Source organism: Sminthopsis crassicaudata, chromosome 1 (genome assembly GCF_048593235.1).
Source record: "Sminthopsis crassicaudata isolate SCR6 chromosome 1, ASM4859323v1, whole genome shotgun sequence".
In the NCBI taxonomy this organism is placed as follows: Eukaryota; Metazoa; Chordata; class Mammalia; order Dasyuromorphia; family Dasyuridae; genus Sminthopsis; species Sminthopsis crassicaudata.
This window is the reverse complement of record NC_133617.1, coordinates 394513967-394536394: the sequence shown is the minus strand read 5'-3', so window position 1 is coordinate 394536394 and position 22428 is coordinate 394513967. Positions and strand designations below refer to the sequence as shown.

Sequence of the window (22428 nt, the reverse complement as noted above, 5' to 3'; positions counted from 1 at the left end):
TAAACATGCACAATCCCTCTAACCATATTTCCATATTTACCATGCCATGCAAAAAAAAAATCCAATCAAAAGGGTTTCAAAAAACCACAAGAAAGAAAGAGCAAACAAAAAAGTGAAAATACTAGGCTTTGATCCACAACTAATCACATGGTTCTTTGGATGTAGATAGCATTTTCCATGGAATTACTTCACTGCCAAGAAGAGCCAAAAGTCCATCATAATTGATCATCCCATAATTTTACTTTACTTTGTACAATCTTCTCTTAGTTCTGTCCACCCCATTTAGCACCAACCCATGCAAGTCCTTCCAGGTCTCCCTGAAATCAACCTACTCCTCATTTCTTATAGAACAATAATTACATTCATATACCATAACTTATTCAGCCATTCCCAACTGAGGAATTTCCAGTTCCTTGACACTATTCTTTTATGATCTCTTTGTGATATGGACCCAGTAGAGACACTACTGGATCAAAGGGTATGCATAGTTTTATAGCCCTTTGGACATAGTTCCAAATGTCCAAAAAACCTTTTAATTTAACATAATAAAAATTATCCATTTTGTATTTCATAATGTTCTCAGTTTCTTTGGCCATAAATTTCTCCCTTCTCCACAGATCTGACAGACTATCCCTTGCTCTACCAGTTTGCTTATAATATCACCCTTTATGTCTAAATCACAAACCTATTTCAATCCTATTTTGGTACAGGATGCTAGATGTTGTTAATTAACACCCAAAGCTTCCATTACACCATTTCCAATTTGACAGCAATTTCTGTCAAATAATGAGTCCCTATCTCAAAATCTGGGGTCCTTGGGTACATCAAACAATAGATTACTACAGTCATTGACTATTATGTTCTGTGTATCAAACCTATTCCACTGATCTACCACTCTATCTTTTAACCAGTACCAAAAGGCCTTGATGACCGTTGCTTTATAATACTTTCTAGGACTGGAATGGCTAGTGTGCCTTCATCTTTAAAATGGGATGCTTACATCAAAGACCTCTAAAGTCCCTTCAACTCTAAAGTTCTATAACTCCAGGAATGGGATACACCAATGTAGATGAAGTGGGAACTGTTTGGGATCCAAGTGCTACCCCTAAAACGGTAGCAGATATCCCAAGTGAGAAGGGCACCCATATTCTGATCCTGGTTTTAGAGCTAGAAGGAACATTGGAGGCCTTGAGTACAATCTCCTCATGGTACAGAAGAAGAAACTGAGGCACCCAGTAGTTAAATGATTTGCTGTTGTCTGAGGCAACATTAGGTTTTGTAGTTTTCACACACTGTACCACAGACATTTCTAGGAGAGAAGAAAATACTCTAAAGTCCTTCATGCCCTTCTTCTGTCTCATGTATTGACAGTATTAGGTGAGACCAGGATACCTTGCATAATTAAAGCACTTTTCTTCCTCAGGTGCTTTTGTAGCCACCATCTTAGGCGTTTTCCCTTGCTGTGATTGTTTCTCTGTCTCAAAATTAAGCCCTTTAAAAAAAAAAAAAAAAAAAGGTTAAACAATGTTTCAACCCTTTCTGCTCTAGCATTTTATGATTTCCTGACAAGATGATCTCTAAAGTTTTTTTTCTGGCTTTAAAAATTATATGACTATAGTCAAAAATATAAATGTGAAATGGGAATTTAACACCATAGATTATGTCTATTTTATAGATGAGAAAATTTGAGAAATTAGATGATGTGACAACTAATTATAGGCAACACAGATTAGAACCCATGTCTCATTACTCTGCAAAAAGTGCTTATCTTTATACCACAACCATCTCCTTTCAGGTTCACAAGGGGCTGAGCCTTGCACGACAGATTTTTAAAGCCTCTTTCCCTCCAAGCCATCTAAGGATGCAGCCCACTCCCTTGGTGTTCCTTCCCAAGTACGTTGGCATTATTAGTACAACCTTCAAGTTTCTTTCCGTTAATGCTTTTTCTAAAAGGCTTTATTTCCCTTAGGAGATAAAATGAGTAGCTCCCACTGGGCTGGGCTCCTCTCTTCCTCTCATGCCCTTGGCGCTTGCCTCCCCAATCATGAAAAGCTCCATTGCAATACATGCTCAGCTGGTGATTTTAAATCAGACTGAAGGCTCTGTTAATATGGATGGCATCAGTGCAGTTATTTGGTGAGCTCTCTTGGGCCTCCAGCCAAAACCCTTTGGCTGCTTATGTGTCTAAATGGCACTTCTTCCAGACCAGGTTAGGAGCTACCTCCCCAAGGCTATAACAGAACAGAGTGAGGGCCAAAGAGGAGTAAGGGTGAGATTTGAAAGCTGGCAGTCTCCGTGGCATAGCAGGTGAGGAGGAGGAGGACTGGCTTTTCCCTCTGGGCTGAAAAGCTTGACCAGAAAAAAACCTGCCCCCTTCTGCCTGGTGCTGAGGGCTAATGGAAGTTGAGAGAAGGAAATGGGAAAGGGACCCTGAGGAATGGTACACCTGCCTACAATAACTGCATCAGCTGGTGTCAGGGTTCTGAGTCTAAGACTAGAGTTGATCCTAGTGAAAATTGTACTTCATTCTACCCACTATGTTCCCCCTTTCTCCCTCCCCAACTGCTGTGAATACAGTAGTATCTTATGGGTCTCCCTCTTCCCTGGGACCACTGGCAGAACTAGTTTTTCTCCCCTTTGGCCACATTGGGCAGATGGTGTGATTCTCACCCCCTCCTGCCTGATAAGGGTTAGAGCGGGCTTCAATAATTCTCACCAAGGCCACATGGGGCCTGGAAATGATGAGAGAGAGCAAGGCTCCTCATCAAAGGCCCTGATAGCACAAGATGTGGAGTTTTCTAACAAAGAGAAGGAATCCCTAGAGGCTAAGAGGGGGAGGAGAAGAGCTAGGATGCTTCAGGCATCTATGAATATTTCATTAAATAAAAACTAGAGTGAAGTTGGGGGGGAGGCCGTGCTGAATAAATGATGTGATCCTTTAGGAAAATGCCATTCCCTGGACTGAACTGTGGGTGTAGGGGCTGAGGGACGTGGAGAGAGGGAGGTGTTTGTTGGGTGACCCAGAGTGGCCTCTGTGCTTCAGTTTCCCATGTGTGAAAAATGAAAAATCTCCCAGTTCATAGTTAAAGTGAAGAAAGAGTTGGAGCATGGTGAAGTTGGCCAAGGCAGCACATCAGAAGTCGGTAGCTTTTTGGCTTTTTTGTTTTTTGGGTCTTTTTTTTTTTTTTTTTTCAATTGACAAGCATTTATTAAATGTCAGCTAGGTGCTAGGATGGGAACACAAAGAATGGGAACCAAGAAGATCATCACGTAAAGATAATCCAGTACTCTAGGAAATCGTTATGCCAGAGAATGAGAGGGTTCTTTCCCTAAAGTGCCCAGGGTCAATCAAAAAATTTCAGGATGACCACCTAAGGCTAGCTCTCAACTTCCTCTCAGCACCATGGCTACCTACAATCAATCTGTACTAGGGACACAGCTAAAGCCCTTCTTTATGTAAATGATCATATATAATAGGTGCTTTAATAGGATGATGCCCCTCTGCCTGACTTTTTTAACCGTAAAATACTGCTTTCATCATTTTGTTTACTTGCTCAAAATCCTCTCAAGTGTCCCCATTGTCTATAGCAAAGTTTCTTAAACTGTGGTTCAGGACCCCAAGTGGAGTTGTGAAGTGATCCGACCATTCTGGAGAGCAATTTGGAACTGTGCTCAAAAAGTTATCAAACTGCATACCCTTTGATCCAGCAGTGTTTCTACTGGGCTTATATCCCAAAGAGATTTTAAAGGAGGGAAAGGGACCTGTATGTGCAAGAATGTTTGTGGCAGCCCTTTTTGTAGTAGCCAGAAACTGGAAACTAAGTGGATGCCCATCGTTTGGAGAATGACTGAATAAATTGTAGTATATGAATGTTACGGATTATTACTGTTCTGTAAGAAGTGACCAGCAGGATGATTTCAGAGAGGCCTGGAGAGACTTACATGAATTGATGCTGAGTGAAATGAGCAGAACCAGGAAAACATTATATACAGCAACAACAAGATTATATGATAATCAACAGTGATGGACTTGGCTCTTCTAAAAGATGGCAATTCCAATTCAAGGCAATTCTAATAGACTTGGGATTGGAAACTGCCAATAGCATCCAAAGAGAGAACAATGGAGATTAAATGTGGATTAGAGCATAATATTTTTACCTTTTCATTTTTCTGTCTTCTTTCTCATTTTTTTTCTATTTTATTCTGGTTTTCAATTTCACATGTTTAACCTATATCAGATTGCTTGCTGTCTTGGAGAGGAGGGAAATAAGAGAGGGAGGGAGAAAAATTTGGCACACAAAGTTTTACAAAAATGAATGTTGAAAACTATCCATGTATTTGAAAAAATAAAATACTATTGGGGAAAAATAGAAACTGAATTGGGGTTCACAAAAAAATTGGCAACAATTAAAGAGATCAAGTATTCTGTCAAGATTTAATTCTTTATGTAAAAATTAAAAAGCACATCAATCTCATTAGTATGAATTTTGTTTTCATTTTTTATAAAGGATAAAATTATATGTATACCAAGGAATTGGTGTAAAACTAATTTCTTTTTTTTTTTAATCTGTAAATGTTTGACTTGTATATCTTGTTTTTATATACCTGGGGTAAACATTTCTCAAGGGAAAAGGGGTCAAAAGTGGAAAAATTTTAAGAAGCCCTGGCCTATGTGATCAAACCCAAACCTTTCTAGGTCTTCCTACAACTTAGTCCCAACCAATCTGTTGTTCATTAATACAGTCAACAAATAGAACTAACTTTCCCAAACCTGACTAATCAGATTACCCAACTCACTGTCCACTAAGCACACTTTGTTCATTCCTGCTACCATTCTTTACTTTCCTCTTGAAATTCCTTCTCTACTCTCCTTTACTTACTAAAGTCTATCCCTTGTTTCAAAACCCAGTTTACATCCTTCATACTTTAGGAAGCCTTTCATAATCTCCCTAACCCACAATAATCTCTTCTTCTTTTGAATTCATCTAGCATATTTTGTTTATCCAGCTCATTTGTCACTTTTTATGTCAAAAGTGTGTAATCTATATAGGTTATGTTTCTGTCCACATAGGTTTGTCTAAATATGGTTCACAGGAAGGCATGAATAGATAGCTACAGAATCTTGCTCACTGCTGTCCCCAAGTTCAATTTTGATTCTTGCCTGAAATCGAGGGTGAGATTGGGGCCACAAGGCTGGTCATTTTGTTTTCTTTAGAGTAGAACTTGACTAGTAGTTCAAGACTAGAATTATACCTATTTGTTCCCGTAAATATTTTTAGTCTAGGTGAAATGATTTTTCAGTTCAAATTGTTTCACTGAGTGCTATTTCTTAAAGAGTAAGAAGTATCTAAAGCTAGATCCAAAGACTTAACTACCTTCTCACCAAATGTTAGTTACAAAAAGTCCATCACATCAGTTGGGGAATGACTGAATAAATTATGGTATATGAATGTAATGGAATATTATTGTTCTATAAGAAATGATCAGCAGGCTGATTTCAGAAAAGCCTGGAAAGACTTCGATGAACTGACACTGAGTTAAATGAGCAGGACCAAGAATCTTTTCATTGTATACAGTAACAATAGGATTATGTGATGATCAATTGTGATGACTTAGCTCTTTCAATTCCAAAGGATTTGTGACAGAAACTGCCATAGGAATCCAGAGGGAGAACTATGGAGATTGAATGGAGATCAAAATATAGTATTTTCACCTTTTTGTTGTAGTTCTTTGCTTGTTTTTTTTTTCTCTCCTTTTTGTGCTTTTTCCCTTTTGATCTTATTTGTATGTGTGTATGTGTGTATGTGTGTATGTGTGTGTGTGTTTAGCATGACAAATGTGGAAATATGTTTAGAATTACACATGTTTAACCTATATCAGATTGCTTGCTATTGCTTAGGGAAGGAAAAAGGGAGAAAAATTTGAAAAAAAAATTTTTCAAAGGTGAATGTTGAAAACTATTTTTGCATGTATTTGGAATAATGAAATATTATTTTAAAAATAAACCAAATTAAATCTGCAAAAAAAAACAAAAAACAAAAGAAAACAAAACAAAAAAAGACCATATAACCTGCCATCTGGGAGAAGGGGTAGGGGGAAAAAAGGGAAAAATTGGAACAAAAGGTTTTGCAATTATCAATACTGAAAAATTACCCATGTATATATCTTGCAAATAAAAAGCTATAATAAAAAAAGAGAAGAAAGGGGGAAAAAAGACCATAACAAATGGTGAATAGTAAATAAATAAAAGAAGTACACAAAAATGAGGTAATTTCTTCAGATTAAAAAAAAACAACAAAACAATAATACACAATACATTGAGCAAATGAGCTTTCTTACTGGGAAGAAGATATCTCAGCTCCCCATTCACAATAGGAAATTTCCATAAGTCTGTAAGGAGGAAAGCTGAAAACTAGGGATATTTAATAGATCAATAAACGTTTATTAAGCATTTACTACGCGCCAGGTGCTATGTTAAGCATTATGGAACCAAAAAAGGGGCAAGAGACAGATCCTGCCCTCAAGGAGCTTACAATCTACAGGAGGAGACTCTATGCAAACATATACAAAGCAAGCTATATTCAGGGTAAATAGGAAATTATTAACAGAGGGAAAATATTGAAATTAACAGGGATTAGGAAAAGTTTCCAATAGAAGATGTGATTTTAGTTGGAATTTAGAAGAAGCCAAGGAAATCAGTAATCAGAGCACAGGAGAAGGGGCATTTCAGATATGGATGAAAGCCAGAGAGAATGACCAGAAGAGAACGATTTTAAGTCTGTATGACTTTTCTTGGCAAAGGCACTGGAGTGTTTTTCTATTTCCTTCTCCAGTTCATTTTACAAATGAGAAAACTGAGACAAACAGGGTTAAGTGACTTACTCAGGGCCACAGAGCTGATAAGTGTCTAAGGCCAGATTTGAATTCAGGAAAGTGAGTCTACCTGACTTCCAGATCCAGCCACTATGTTATCTACCTTGGCTAGAACCAAGAGACAGAATACATTGTTCCTGGAACAACCAGGTAGCCTGTACCAGGGATCTAGGTGATTAAGGGCTTTGAATACCAAAGTATTTGCTCCTAGAGATAATAGGAAGCCATTGGGGTATATTGAGTCTGGGGATATGTGTAACATAATTGAACCTGTCACTTGTTATCAGTAAATGTTTGATTTTATATACCTATATACATGTAAAAAGGCTAAAAGGGTTTACAAGTGGAAAAAATTTGGGAAGCTCTGATATATGCTATAGAAAGAGAAGAGGGCCCAGCACAGAACTCTGAGGGACCCCTACCTTTTGGAGGTATGATTTGTAGGAAGCTAGCAAAAGTTTCAGAGAAGTAGTCAGATAGAAGGAGAACCAGAAGAGCTCAGTGTCCTGAAAACTCAGAGAGAAAAAAATATTAAGGAGGAAAGTGTTCAGATGTATCAAAGGCCACAGAAAGGTCAAGAAGAATGAAGATTGAAAAAAGGCCATACTAAAGCAATGGCTTCACTTCTACATCAATGATTTCAAACTCAAATAGAAATGGCTCCCTGCAGTCATCTATTAACTTAGAAAGACACATATTAACATTATCTTTGTTGTTGTATTTTTATTTATTTTGATAAACCTTTTCTCTCTCTCCAGTGTCTCTCCTTGAAGAGACCCCTAGAACCAAGTGTTTCTTTTTTCTAAGTCAAAAGCAAAAACTCCTTAACTCTCCCTAACTCATGCTCCTTATGCAGGCATGTGGCATGAAATAGTAATTTTCTTCATCAGTGAGAAGAGTCTTATATAAATACATCAGACTTGAACTCTGGATTATATTTACATATAGTCTCATATTATTGGTTATGTCAAATACACACATATATATATACATTTGTCACATGTATATTTGTTATATCCTCAATTAGATTATAAGCTCTTTGTGGCAAGGTACAGGTTCCCTAGCTATATGTCCCATTACCCTAGTGACTTGATATCCAGGGAATTTGCCCAATCCTTTGAGCAGAAACAAGAGAGAGGGCAAGGGAGGTTTCTTAGAAGGCAATGTTGCATTTTCCCAGCCTATACTGGCTTTGGAGAGAGGGCATTGAAACTTGGATTCCAGGGGACAGATCTAGCTGTTTTGAAGGAAAGTACCCACCTTGGCAAGGTGCCTGGGAAATTCCTCCAGCAGCTCCCCAATTGAACACAACTGCTCTTTGACACTCTCCTCTACCTATCTCCTATTCCCTGACATGTTTTGGAAAATCAACTCTCAGGCCAGTAAGCAAAGGAGATTCATAAGTAATTTATAAGTTAGCAGGTCTCTTCCCAGTTGGAGTAATAAATTATTTATTCCAATGACAATGTTTATCTTCCAAAGATGCCCCCTGTTGCAGAGCCTCGTGGACACAATAAAAGAAATTCAGCTTAGCTGCTATGAGCATCCTCAATCTATCCCATCAAGCTCCAGTGCTCTGACCTGCTTAGCAGGAATGGGACTGAAGGTTCCTCACTACTTCTAGACTTCACAGGCCATTTAGAGATCACCATAAAGGGAGGGCTCCCACCTTGGGAAAATCTTTACAATTCTATGGCCACTAGTCCTACCTACCCTCTGATGTCCTACCTTGCCTCTCCCCAACTTATGAAAATAGCTTTTCTGAGAGCTTTTCATCAGTAAGATACATGTCTGATCTGTGTCACCATCACTAGGACTGGATTTTTCTAAGCCATCCATGCTCTCCCTGCCAATCCTTATGATGGAGAGCACATATGGCTTATAATTGAACTATGACTTTTCAGACAGCCAGTGTTGCTAAATTACCAGTAGGATTAGGAATTAGTGCTGGGATTCAGCACTGTGAGACCTAAATCATGACTTAGTCTGAAGTCCAGTTGAGGGTTTCTATGACAAATGAGACTTTCCTTTCACCCTAAACAAAATGTAAAGCCCCTGGCCTCTTGTCTCTGGAAGACAGGATAGGTAAAAAAAAGATCTGTGATGGCACAAGTGATTCTCCCATAGCCAATGTCTTTCTTCTCCAATTTCCAGTCTCATTCAGGGTCAAGCATTCTCTGTGGTGTCCTATCTCCTCCATTCAGAGGGCTTTGCCCTAGAAAGTGAAAAATTCCTAGTAACTAAAGAGAGCTAGGATGGAAGACTGGAGCTTCCAAGATTAGCAGTTTTAGATTCAGCTTTAAGAGCCTGGAAGGGAAAACAGACTCAAGATTTCAGATCTTTATCTGGATAGCTCTGAAGGTAATTGAATAGGAAAATGTGTAGAAAGTTTATATGAGTGTGTTCATGTTAGAGATGAAAAAAACTGAGGGCAGGGAAGGGAAGGAATGAGAGGAGGTGAGCCCACATTCATTCCCAACTGACAATATAACGTCTAAGAGTTACAATGGATTCCCAATTTCTTAGTTACTTCTCTAGAAAATGAATACAAAAGGCGAAAAGGAGGGAAGGTACTGAAGGTAGTGAATGAACAAAGATCCATAGCAGTCCCTTAGATCCAACTTTGTTCTGGGAAACTCAGGGCCTTCCTCTTCATTCCCCAGACCCTCTCTCTCATATTAGATTGTGGCTATCTTTCCATATCCCCTTCATATACAATATATATTCCTTTCATATATCCCAAACATCTGTCCTGCAAATCCTCCTCTACCACGACCCCCAAATGTAGATATTCCATAATGACCATCCTAGAACACTTTTGGAAATTGGCATGATTTTGTAGAGCAGCAAACCAGACACTTTTATCTTGTGCCAACACACCTCATATATTTATTTCTCAACAGCTTTGAGTTCTGAGTAACAGGATGGATGAAGAGACTCGAATTCACCAAATTTTTATGAAGTCACTGGATCCTCAGATTCTAAAATTAGGCTTTGGTTCTTTAGCAGGATAAATATGGAAAGGGAGGAATACCTCCAGAGAGAAATACAGTGGTAAGACTCTCATTCTCTGGGCTCTTTTCTAGAGGAAAGTTCAAAATGATGGCAAATAATCCAATCTAAGCCACATTTATCAAGTGCCTATTATGCTTGAGGTTAGTGCCACAAGCTGGAGCTACAATTAATAAAAAGAAAGACAGTCCTTGACTTCAAAGACTTTACAACTTAAAGGTGTACAACACCTTTAAATACACAAAAGAAGACAGGAAAACAGGGCAGAGCTGGAGGAAAACACTTAAGGGTGCTTTTGGAGTGGAAACTAGCCAGATGCAAAGTGGAGGGAACCACATAGTCCAGTCTCTGCCCACTAAAAGGAAGTCATTGGGAAGTTTTTGGATCTCCACCCTCCAGCCCTTCTAAGGGCTTGAGTTGGCTCTTGGAGTGATGAGGGTAGAGGTGATAAGCTTAACCTGAAAAGGTTCTCTGGTTAGGTGAATCTGAAAGCTGCAGATGCTGAATGGAGTGAGTCAAAACGTGAAGCCTTTGTAATTCTACCCTCCAATCAAAGAGAAATGGTATCTAGGTTTGAGTTAGCAACAAGGTGATAAGATTAGAGGTGATAAAGTTAATTTGGGAGGGGCATCTTGCTCTGTGGAGTTAAACTGGGCAGAGTAGCAAATTGGAATGACAGAGTCCCTCACTAGGGAGACAAGTAGGTGGCTAGAACATTGGACTTGGAACCAGTTTAAATATGGCCTCAAATATCTACTTGCTATGTGACCCTTGGCAAGTCATTTAACATTCCTGTGTCTTGATTTCCTCATTTGTAAAATGAGACAAAAATAGCACTATCTCCTAGAGTAAAATGAGATATTGTACTTTGCAAGCCTTAGAGTTATATGTAAATGCCAATTAGCATTTACTATTGGGGTTGGGACATTCCAGAGCTGGGGTGATGGTGGGGAAGAGAAGGAATGGCATATATGAAAATATAGTCAGTATGAGGCCCCAAGATTAATAATAATAATCTTGGGGGGCAGGAAGGGGCTGGAGAAAAAACTTGAAGTGTTGACTGTAGAACAGAGAGGAGACAGACAAAAAGGAACCAAAGAAGTTATGTTTCGTGTCCTTGGGGGTTTATAGCCTACAAGCTCTTTCCTAGGTAGCTACACTGGACAGAGCCCTGAGCTGGGATTCAGAAGTTCCAGGTTCTTAGAATCAGCTATAGCATTTACTAGCCATGGAATGGGGGCAAATTACTTCCCTTCACTGAGTCTCAGTTCCTTTTCTTATTTGAGGATAATAATCAAAACTCATCTCATATCCTTAATTAGTTCCCTTTTTTTTTAAAGGAACATGTAACATGGTACTACATATGGCCATGTTTTTTGAAAAATTTTACCCCAGGAATGTAATAACTGGGCAAGAAGTTGAATGAGAAGACATTATATAAAATTATAGTGGGTCTTGGTTATAATGTGTCAATCCACCTATGTGCCAAAAACTATAATAAGAACACAAATAAAGGAGGAAAAGGATTTTCTTTACTCAGAAAGCTCCTGTTCTAATGGGGGAGAGAACATAGGCATGTTATGATATGTGCAGAAGGTAGAGGGAGGGTGAACTTAAAGGAGAAGATTCTGAGGTTCTCTCCTTGTACTACTTTGATTTTCAAGTGCCCCCATGCCCCACCATGTCTTTCTATTCACAATTACAATTCAATTAGATCTTTAAAATTTTTTTTTCAATAGTATTTTATTTTCTAAATACATGTAAAGCTAGTTTTCAGCATTCATTGTAAGACTTTGTGTTCCAGATTTTTCTCCCTCTCTCCTTTATGTCCCTTCCCCAAGTCAGCAACTAATCTGATATAGGTTAAAAATGTACAATTCTTTTAAATATATTTCTATATTTGTCATGTTGTGAAAGAAAAAAATAAGATCAAAGGGGGGGAAAGCATGAGAAAGGAAAAAAAACAAACAAAAAAAAATGAAAATATTATGTTTCTATCCACAGTCTTCATAGTTCTTTCTTTGCATGCTGATGATATTTTCTATCTCAAGTCTACTGAAATTGCCTTGAATCAATGCATTGCTGAGAAGAGTCAATTATATCACAATTTATCATCACAAAATCTTGTTACTGTATTTTCTTGGTTCTGCTCACTTTACTCAGTATCAATTCAAGTCTTTCCAGTCTTTTCTGAAATCAGCCTGCTCATCATTTCTTATAGAACAATAATATTCTTTTATATTCATATACCATAACTTATTCAGCCATTTTCCAAATGATGGGCATTCACCCAATTTCCAGTTCATTAATACAATTAGATCTTAATCACTTTTACTGATAAATCAAAATTAACAATAATATCACAGATATCCACATATTAAAACAAATGCATGATAATACAAAATAATTCACGCAGAATTTGGACCAGATTTTCCAACAATGTGCTTTTTATTTCTGGGAAAGAGTAGGTATACACTTGAAGTAAAATCTATGTCTCCTGGATAACTCACAATTTTGGGATTATAAATTTTGATGTCTGTTATATCAGGAATTATCCATATAAGTTCCTTAATAAATGTGTCTTCTGTGTTTGTTAGATGCTTCTATTGTTAGTTGATTCATGTTTTACTTAACTAATACACCTCACTATCAATTAGCTGGGTAATTCTACTGATTCTTTGCTTCCAAGCTCTTCCTCTCTTCTCATCTGGATTTACTCAATAGCAATTATAGTATCTATCACTTTTAGCTTCAAATTCAGCTCATACAGTAATCTGTCCTTCTTTCTCCTTTCTTTTCTTTCCCCCTTTTTTTCTCATTCTCTCTCTCCCCTTATATTTCTGGGTTCAGACTCTGTCTCTGCAAATGACCTCACTTTAGTTTAAGATTATACTTAGAATTCTTACCTTCTGTTTATAATTAGAAAAATTACATTTGTCCCATAATAATAAAACAATAGTTCTGGTGTCCATATTGTTCTAGTGTACTACAATTTATCACATTCAAAAGGAAGAACTGTCTCAGAATTCAGAGTAACTGTTTCTTTTAGAATTATGATCAAATTTTTTTGGGGGGGATTTTAAGTAGCATTTAATAAGAAAATTAATGTACATCCACAATGTACATCCACTACATTAATGACTTAGATTCTATGACTTTCTCTAGCAATTATTACCATCCTGCCATCCAACAGACACTTTAAGATTGAATTGATTTCCCAAACCTCTTGGGGGAAATCTAAATTAAGCCAGTGCATATTAGGTGCCTGATCTCTATCTAGCATTATTCTGGATGCAATGGCAATGATAAGAGAGGTAGAATAAATTCCTACCCTCAGGAAGCTTATAAGCTAAAGAGACAAAAAATCTATAGAATTATGATCAAATTTACAAGAACAAGAGTCATTTTCCAGTTGATAAACAGTGAAAGGATTTGAAAAGACACTTCTCAAGGAAAGAAATCCACGCTATGTATAGTCATATAAAAATATTTTGAATCACTATTAGGTAAAATCAGATTAAAGAAGTCTGAAGTTCCACCATAACCTATCAAATTAACAAAGTTCACAAAAAAAGAAAATGACAAATGTAGGAGAGGCTGCAGGAAAGCAAGTACATGGTGAACTCTAGGTACTAAACTGTGAATTGGTAGTCATTCTGGAAAGCATTTTGAAACCATAGAGAGAAGTTACTAAGTAACTAAGTTGTACCCTTTGACCCAGAAATAGCACTACAAGGCCTATTAAAAGATAAAAGAAAAATAATTATATCAACTCTTTTTGTAGTCACAAACAAATGGAAATCAAGGAAAAGCCTATTAATTGGGAATTGATTGAATAAATTGTGGTACATTTAACATGTATGGGGTTGCCTGTCATCTAGGGGAGGAGGTAGAGGGAGGGAGGGGAAAATTCAGAAAAGAAGTCAGTACAAGGGATAATGTAAAAAAATTACCCATGCATATGTACTGTCAAAAATATTAATTATAAATTTATATATAATAAATTATAAATTAATAAAAGAATTGTGGTAAATGAATGCAAAACCATTATGCTTCAAGAAATGATGAAAGAGAAGTTTTCAGGAGAAACCTGATAAGACTAATAAAGACTGAAGTGAAAGGAACCAAAATGAACAAATCTGAAAGACTTATGATCAGTGTAGAGACCAACTATGATTCCAGAGGCCAGTGAAGAAGAATGTTATCTATCTACTGAAAAAAACAGTGATATATTAATAAGCAGAATAAGAGACAAATTTTTGGACATGGCCACATGGGAATTTGTTTTGCTTGACTATGTTTATATGTTACAGAAATTTGCTCTTTTGGAGGTAGAAGGAAAAGATAGACTGGAAAAAAAATGCTGGATAATTTTTTTGGGGGGGAAATTTTTAAAAAAGAGAGATGACTAGACCTATACCCCTAAACAAATGAAATTTCAAATCAAACAAATCAGCAACTGATTTTTTCAGAAGTAGAATTATATAAGTGAAATATCTCTCCACTACTGGTAAAGGCCCTCATCACCTCATACCTGAGCTATTGCAGGGACTGCTTTCTGGATTTTCTGGCTCACTTTACTTAGCCTCTGCTGGTCTGCCAAATTTCAACTTGGCAAAATAAGCAAATTAAATTAAAACTTCCAAATTAAGCTCATCACCTCTAATCTCATGATTGCTAACAAACCCTACCACCACCTCCCTCAGCCTCTTTTTCCCTCAGTTTGAATAATGAAGGGTGAAATAACAAACTCCTCTCTACATCTTTTGTAGAGAGCAGAAACTGAGCTTTTCATAAGCTGCTTGCAGGCAGTAACTGTCTTTTTATTAATTGTACCCCCAGTATTTAGTGAAGTTCCTGGCACCTCCCTTAATTAATGTTTATTAAATTGGTTTGGATTAGGTTGTTAGTTTCCCTGCCACAAGTCTTTCCCCAAGTCAGTTCATCCTCTACTCAGCTCTCAAAATGATCTTACAAAAGTTTTATTCTGACTGGAAATTCAGTGGCTGCCCATCGGTTTAGAGAATGGCTGAATAAGTTATGGTATATAAATGTAATGGAATATTATTGTTATATAAAAAGTGATGAGCAGGCTGATTTCAGAAAAACCTGGAAAGACTTAGATGAATTGATGCTCAGTGAAGTGATCAGAACCAAGAGAACATCGTAGGGGCAATGGATGGTGGTGTAGTGGATAGAGCACCAGCCCTAAAGTCAGGAGTTCAAATTTGATCCCAGACACAATACTTCCTGGCTGTGTGACCCTGGACAAATCACTTATAATAACCCCAATTGCTTCAGCAAAAAAAAAAAAAAAATTAAAAAGAAGAAAGAAAATGAGGTGTAAATATGGCTCAACTTCCTGGATCTGTTCCAAAGTTAAAATTTCCTTCCTGGAAGGACAACAGCCAATGGCTGCCTGAAGATTGGCTGAATCCCTAGAGTTCAATGGCCCTTAAAAACCTAGCCAGCTCAGTCTGAGTAGGAGTCAGAAGTCAAAAAAGAGGACAATGTGTTAGAAGCAATTACTTTGTGGGGTGAGGAGGGAATTCTTATTCATTTCCTTCTCTTTTTTTCTCCCTATGATCCAGGCATTTTATAATGCAGCCCAATATCTACTACAGGAAGCAATTCAGAGTTTGAGGAAGAAGGCAGAGCATAGATACAGGCAGGCAGCATTTATGGAAGGAACAGCTTCAAGGAGACTTCTAGCAGCAAAAAATAGAGTACTGTTCAAGAGACAAGTAGCCTGTTGGTCAAGAATCAAATTTCAGAAAAGTCAGATCTAGAGAGCCCAGCCCAGTCACCTTCCCAGCAGAAATGCTATGCCTTGGAGATGGGTGGAATTGGTGATACACAAAGGAGAGCAGATATTTGGTCCCCTAAGGGGATGGGATGCCTTAGCTACAAGAGTTTCTAAAAAGCACATCTCAATACTTTGGTACATTAAGAATATGCCCATTCTTTTGTGAATATTATGAGAAAATGCCCAGGTTTGTGGGGGAGGGGGAACTTCTTTTAGGTACTGTTTTTACTGTGCCATATTAGTAAATGTTTTTGCTTTGAATCATTTACTTACTGAGAGTTTATCCTCCATTTTAAACCATGCGTGTGTTTACATACATTTATATATTATTCGATAGGGATAAAATGACAAAAATGAAACAGTCCTCAAGAAACTTACATTCTAATAGGATACAACTTTTACACAGATAAATACCCCCCCACATATATCATACACATTCTCAAAGCAATACTGTGAGATGAGTGTTTATATTTTTATCATTCTCATTTTACAGAAGAGGAAATGGGCTCCTGGAGTTTAAATGATTTATCCATAGCTATACAGTTAGTGAGTGTTGGAATGGAAATTTGAAACCAGATCTTCTTGACTTCATGTTCTGTGCTCTAGCATGCATTTGTGAAAAATAGAGTTTATAAATGCTTTTGAAGAAAAATTTCTTCAGGAAGGCAGTCTATTCAGACTACTTTTCCCCATCCCATAAATTGTCTTTGAAAGCCTACCTCAATTCAATCCAATATTTTAAAGTACCTATTTAATGTAAGAAACTGTGCTATACAGAACCAGAAGATCACTATACACTTCAACAACAAAACTGTATGAGGATATATTCTGATGGAAGTGGATATCTTCAACATAAAGAAGATCCAACTCACTTCCAGTTGATCAATGATGGACAGAAACAACTACACCCAGAGAAGGAACACTGGGAATTGAATGTAAATTGTTAGCACTACTATCTATCTACCCAGGTTACTTATGCCTTAAGAAGCTAATAATTAATGTGCAACAAGAAAATGGTATTTACACACATATATTGTATCTAGGTTATATTGTAACACATGTAAAATGTATGGGATTGCCTGCCATGGGGGGAGGGAGTGGAGGCAGGGAGGGGATAATTTGGAAAAATGAATAAAAAAAAAAAAAAAAAAGAAACTGTGCTATACTCTGTCAATAGCAAAACAAAATGTAAGTCCTTGTCTTGTTCTTAAAAAGCTTATAATTTTATGGGGGCAGAAGGAGTGGGAGAGAATAGAAAGGCAATATCCAAAATAATGACATTAGGGCAGAGGAGACGTTCAGGCAAAATGCTGAGAAATTTGGTGGAGAATCTCCTTTTTGAGGAAGTGGGCCTGCAAGAAGGGGAAGCCTTCATGAAAATGACTTCTTTTAGGAAGCCTTCTGGAACTGATCTAGTGAAGTTACAAAATCTCTTAACTTCATCCTATCTAAATATGTTTCAATTCATCTATTGCCCCAATAATGCATTTTGCCTTATATTTCATCTTTGTTCACAATTTAATTCTTAGTTTATTTCATTTTTTGCAGTTAATTTATATTGAAAAAGACCATTTTTTTTAATCTTTGAATTTCCCTTCCTCACTAACAAGTAGGCATCCCCACCACTTAGCACATTCACTTTGCCTGAAGGAGCCACTTAATAAAGCCTATAAAATTACTAATTAGACTGGTAAGATTTAGCTCTGGCGGTGTCTCAGATTCAAGGTGTGACTTAAGGCAAACCACTCATCCTTAGTTAACTCATCTGTATAATGGAAAGATCAGTTGCCTCCCAACTGCCTCACAGAAAAATTCTGAAAAATAATGAGGTCCAGTGCTTTGAACTCTCTGAAGGTTGGAACTAAGTTGTTATTACTCTTAATCAAGCATTGAACCCTTTTGGTAAAGGTAATTCACTGGGGAAAGCAAAAACCTTTTTAAAGTTTTCATTTATATATTTTTTGTTGTTGAAACACTTTTATTTAAAGAAACAGCTCTGCTACTTACTATCTTTATGACTTTGGACAAATACCTACCTCAATGTTGTGAAGAATATACCTTAAATTAGAAAAGGGTTAAATAGCTATTTGTATTGTTTAGAAATCCAAACTATGGATTCAAATCACTTATTTACTATAAGCTTTACTGTTTTTAAAGCCCTTGGGGCAAAGTTCCCGGCCAGCATCCAGCAAAGGCATTTGTCAGATCCTAAAATTCATAGGGGACAACAGAACCACAGAAGTTAAGTCTCAAGACATACTCCATCTTTATCTTCATCTTATCCCTGACCTATTGAAATATCCTTTGGGTTGGTCTTCCTGCCCCAAGTCTTTTTTTTTTTTTTTTAATTATTATTATTTTCCCCAGTTACATGTAAAATTTTTTGTTATACATGTGCGTTCATTTTTTTACATATTTCCATATGTGTCATGTTGAGAGAGAAAAATCCACACAAAAGGGAAAAACCACAAGGAAAAAAAAAAGTGAAAATAGTACCTGTTGACCAATATTCAGTCTCCATAGTTCTCATTCTGGATGTGGATGGCATTTTCCATCCAAAGTTTATTGGGAATGCTTTAGTGGACCAAGTCTATCATAGTACATAGCAACGGCAAGATTGTGTATTGATCAACTATGTTTTCCTGGTTTTGCTTGCTTCACTTAGCATCAGGTCATGTAAATCTTTCTCAGACTTTCTAAAGTCAGCCTGTTCATAATTTTTTCCCCTGAAGCAACGGGGTTAAGTGACTTGCCCAGAGTCACATAGCCAGGAAGTGTGAAGTGTCTGAGGCCACATTTGAACTCAGGTCCTCCTGACCATCATTTTTTTATAGAACAATAATATTCCATAATATCCATATACCACAATTTATTCAGCCAATCTCTAATTGATGGGCATTCACTCAGTTTCCAGTTTGTAGCCACTACAAAGAGGGTTGCCACAAACATTTTTGCACATACAGATCCCTTTCCCTTCTTTAAGATCTCTTTGGGATATAAGCCCAGTGGTAGCACTGCTGGATCAAAGGGTGTGCACAGTTGGATAACTTTTTGAGCATCTCTCCAGAATGGCTGGATGTGTTCACAATTCCACTAACAATCTGCATGTTTTGAAAAATAAAAAGCTTTAATTAAAAAAAAAAAAAAAAAAAGGCAGCAGCTGTTAACATCCTTGACCCTTCCACCTCCACCCAAACTCTAATGGATCCTTGTAATTTCCTGGATCAAATATAAAATGATCTGTTTGGCTTTCAAAGCCCTTAAATAACCCGGCCCTTTCCTGCCTTTCCAGTCTTCTTACACTCCTCTCCACGTCTGGTAGCTGACTAAACTAGAACTTCTGTCTCTCTACTTTGCATATTTTCATAGGCGGCTCCTCAAGCCTGGAATTCTCTCCCTCCCTATATCTCCGGGCTTCCCTCAAGTCCAGCTAAAATCTCATTTTCTGCAAGCAAGAAGTCTTTCCTGATAGCTTTTAGAAAACTGATGCTTCTCCTCTGAGATCACCTCCAATGTACCTTGTGTATAGTTGTCTGCATGTAGTTTCCTCTGACCTCCCAGAGGAAAGGGAATTTTTTCTTTCTTTGTATCCTCCAGCACTTAGTGTGATAACTGACACACAAAATAGTGCTTAATAAATGCTAGTTTTCTTTACTCCAGCCCCAGAGCTGTGACTGACATTCAATCGAAAGAAGACAAAGCACGACCTCCGACATCCTTTCCTCTCTTTAGAGCTCATTTATCTTAGCGTTCAAAATTAAAGGACAAGACGAGGTGACTTCTCAGGTTCCGAGGCTTTCTGTGCATGTGGCCTTTTCTAGGTTCCCGACAACTGGAAAGAACCTGACACGGACGGGGTCTTAAATCCCTGCTTCCGCCGCGCCCACCACGTGGAATCAGCCGCCCACCATCACCACCTCCGCCCAAAGCAGCACTTCGAGAATTCCTTCCCGGACCAACCACCTCTTCAGTTCCTCTGCCCTCCGCCTCGGGCCTTTCTGAGAATTGAATCCGCGGATGTCCACCTTCCCACACCTAGGGAAGGTGGTTTACGTGCCTTAAAATCTGGTCACTCCTAGTGATAAATTCCTGCCTCAATGCAGAGGAGTGACTTTCCTCTGCTGACTGTCTCCAATTTATCCTATATATTTCTTGTTGGTAAACAGGTGACTGCACAGTGCTTGAGAGCATTCTTGTATCACCCTGCGAGGCACATAGTAGGAGATTAATGCAGGATTCATGGCTCCTTTAGAGTTGGGGTCCACTGCGGGTCTCCCACCTCGGGCAATTCTGGGTTAGAGGAAGCGCCCTCTCCCAGGAGACTGAGGCCTGGTTGATTCTCTCTCTTTAACCTACTAAATTCTCAGAGTTGCCTCTGATTGCAAGACCACTCTCTGGCTTTCCGCTCCTTCTATTTACCTCTTGTGCATAGCGCATAAGCACATACCGGAAGTCCCTCCCCACGGAACTTCTCTGAAGGCCGATTGGTCAGGCCAAGCATGCGGCTTCTGATAGGATGACTGCAAATGACTACAATTCCCACTAAGCAATGCACCTCGCTCTTCTCCGATCCCTTACGAGAAAAAAGAGATTTGACTTTCTGATGGGACCTGTAGTTTTCCGGGAGGGGAGAGCGTCTTCCTACGTCGAGAGCCATCCCTCCCCCGCTGGTCGCAGTAGGAAGCTTGAGAAAAAAAAAAAATCATCCTAACGCCGCAAGTTTCTGGTTGGCCGTCTCGTCTGAGGGGGTATGGAGAGGGAGGAGCATACTGAGTAGGTTGGGCAGGCGCGGGCGGCTTGTGATGGAGGGGTCGATAAGCCAATGGCTCGTGGAGGGCGGGTGGCGAGCGACCAATCGGGGTTTCTAGAAGGCGGAGCCTAGAGTCTGTGGGCGAGAGCTGGCCGAGGAGAGGAGAGGAGAGGGGCGGGGCGGCGAGTCTGTGGCAGTGGGTGCTGGAAGCCGAGGCCGCACTGGAACAGCCTCTTCGCTGCTTTTGAACCGGCTCCTAAGTCGACCTGCAGACATTCCGCCCAGCCTTCCCCGGGTGCCTTGTCCTCCCTGGCCCCTTCCTGGAGGGACCCACTCCCTCGTCGTCCTTTCTGCCGTGAGGGGGCGGCCCCCACCCAGTCATCCCGCGCTCGGCCCCGGGCTTGCGTTGGGGCGGCGGCCGCCCGGGAGGGAAGGAAGCCGGCGCGGGCCTGAGAGAAGGTGGCGACATCTGCGCTGGGCCTGGCCGGGTCGGGCCGTGCTGTGCCTCGGGGCTCTCCTGAGGAGGAGCAGGTGCGTCTCCGCCGAGGCAACCTTCCTGTCCCCACCGCCACCGACCCGCCTCGGGGAAAGGAGCTCGGGAGCCGCCCCCTCCCCCATCTCGCATCTACTCCCTCCCCCGCCAGCTCACGGGCTCCTTCCGCTCCCCTAATACCTCGAGTTCTAGGGGCTCGGGACTCTGGAGGAAGGGACCTGCGGCCGATGGAGGGGAAGCGCTGAGGTGGGGTGCGGATGAACAATGAGCTGGGAGGTAGGGGGACACAGCTGCGGGAAGATGGGCATGAATTTAATTACTTCATCCATCGGGCTGACCAAATCTCAGCAGATCCCGAGTCTTTGTATTTGAGGATCCCCTTTCCCTCCAAAAAAGAGGCTAAAGGAAGCAAAGATCTGAGACTGAGGGAAGAGGGAACCCTATAAAAGTGTAGAGGGTGGATCGATCTATCTAGCAATGGTTGGATCGCTCCTTCCCAGACGTCCTGGACTGTTTTGTTTTGCATAGAGGTATTACAAAGATATTGGTGGTTGTCCTGTTAGAATCATTTCGAGGATGATCCCTTTTTAAGAAGGAGAGAGCAGTGAAAGTGAAAACCTGAAATACAGGCTAATAAATTTGACTGCTTTTCTTACCTTGCTTGTGGTTACCTTTACCTCCCTTAACTCCCTGCTTAGCAAAGAGAACTGCAGGTTACACATGACTCTCGGGCCGTATATTGGGTTTGGTAGCTTGGCAAAACATTTGTGGTGCCTTATAAAGGAAATCAGTAACTTAGTTGGCATTTTCTTTTATGCCAGGATGGAGGAGTGTTTTTACCCGGAAGATCAATGATGGAAGGTGAACTGGACGCTGAGTTCCTTTTGAGAGGGTGAATTTTGCCTCTACTTTCACCCTCCCTCTTCAACAACAACAACAACCCCCTCAGGGGATCATCTCTTGGAGATCGGAAGCTGGAACCTGTGCTCTTGTGTCTGTGTGCTGCATGTTTAGTATGCAGATCCTGCCTCTTTGCTAATGAGAGGGAGAATGGGGACCCAGGGCAGCCCTGTGAAGAGCTATGATTATCTGCTCAAATTCCTGCTGGTAGGAGACAGTGATGTTGGAAAGGGAGAAATCCTGGAGAGTCTTCAAGATGGAGCTTCTGAATCCCCCTACGCCTACAGCAATGGTAAGGACTTGAGGAAGGGGGAGGATTAGTCAAACTGCACTGCAGTTGTAATTAGGAAGTTTAAAAACAGATAAATTTAGTTGTGCTCAGGTTACAGCTCCAGATCTTGTTGTTTATGTGTTTTTGAACTACTCAGTCTTGGCTTAGATTTTGTTTTGTAGCCATCCAGGAAGCTGCTTTAGCTATCAGGGACTAGAATTAGCACGTCTTCCTGAGTTTTGTTTTGTTTTTTTTTTAAACCCTTTCTTTCCTAAAGATCAGTTCAAAAGTGAATTTTTATTCGAATTTATATCTTAATTCAT

At 39.4% G+C, this 22428-nt stretch overlaps 1 protein-coding gene and 1 long non-coding RNA gene across 5 annotated transcripts in view; one reads left to right on the top strand and one right to left on the bottom strand.

Moving 5' to 3' along the window:
* LOC141549829 (uncharacterized) overlaps positions 1-19374 on the bottom strand; it is an 83625-nt gene extending 64251 nt beyond the window's left edge. The window contains exons 1-2 of the long non-coding RNA XR_012484451.1: positions 18188-19374; positions 1393-1492 (exon numbers count right to left, since the gene is read on the bottom strand). This is a non-coding gene — a long non-coding RNA (uncharacterized LOC141549829). The remainder of the gene's footprint in view (positions 1-1392; positions 1493-18187) is intronic.
* A 50-nt stretch (positions 19375-19424) lies between these two features.
* RAB40C (RAB40C, member RAS oncogene family) overlaps positions 19425-22428 on the top strand; it is an 81618-nt gene continuing 78614 nt past the window's right edge. The window contains exons 1-2 of one of the 4 annotated variants that reach the window (XM_074279795.1): positions 19425-20439; positions 21756-22126. In XM_074279795.1, coding sequence (XP_074135896.1) covers positions 21973-22126 — 154 coding nt within the window. In that variant the 5' untranslated portion in view covers positions 19425-20439; positions 21756-21972. The other 3 variants (XM_074279793.1, XM_074279796.1, XM_074279794.1) reach the window with 3 other exon arrangements.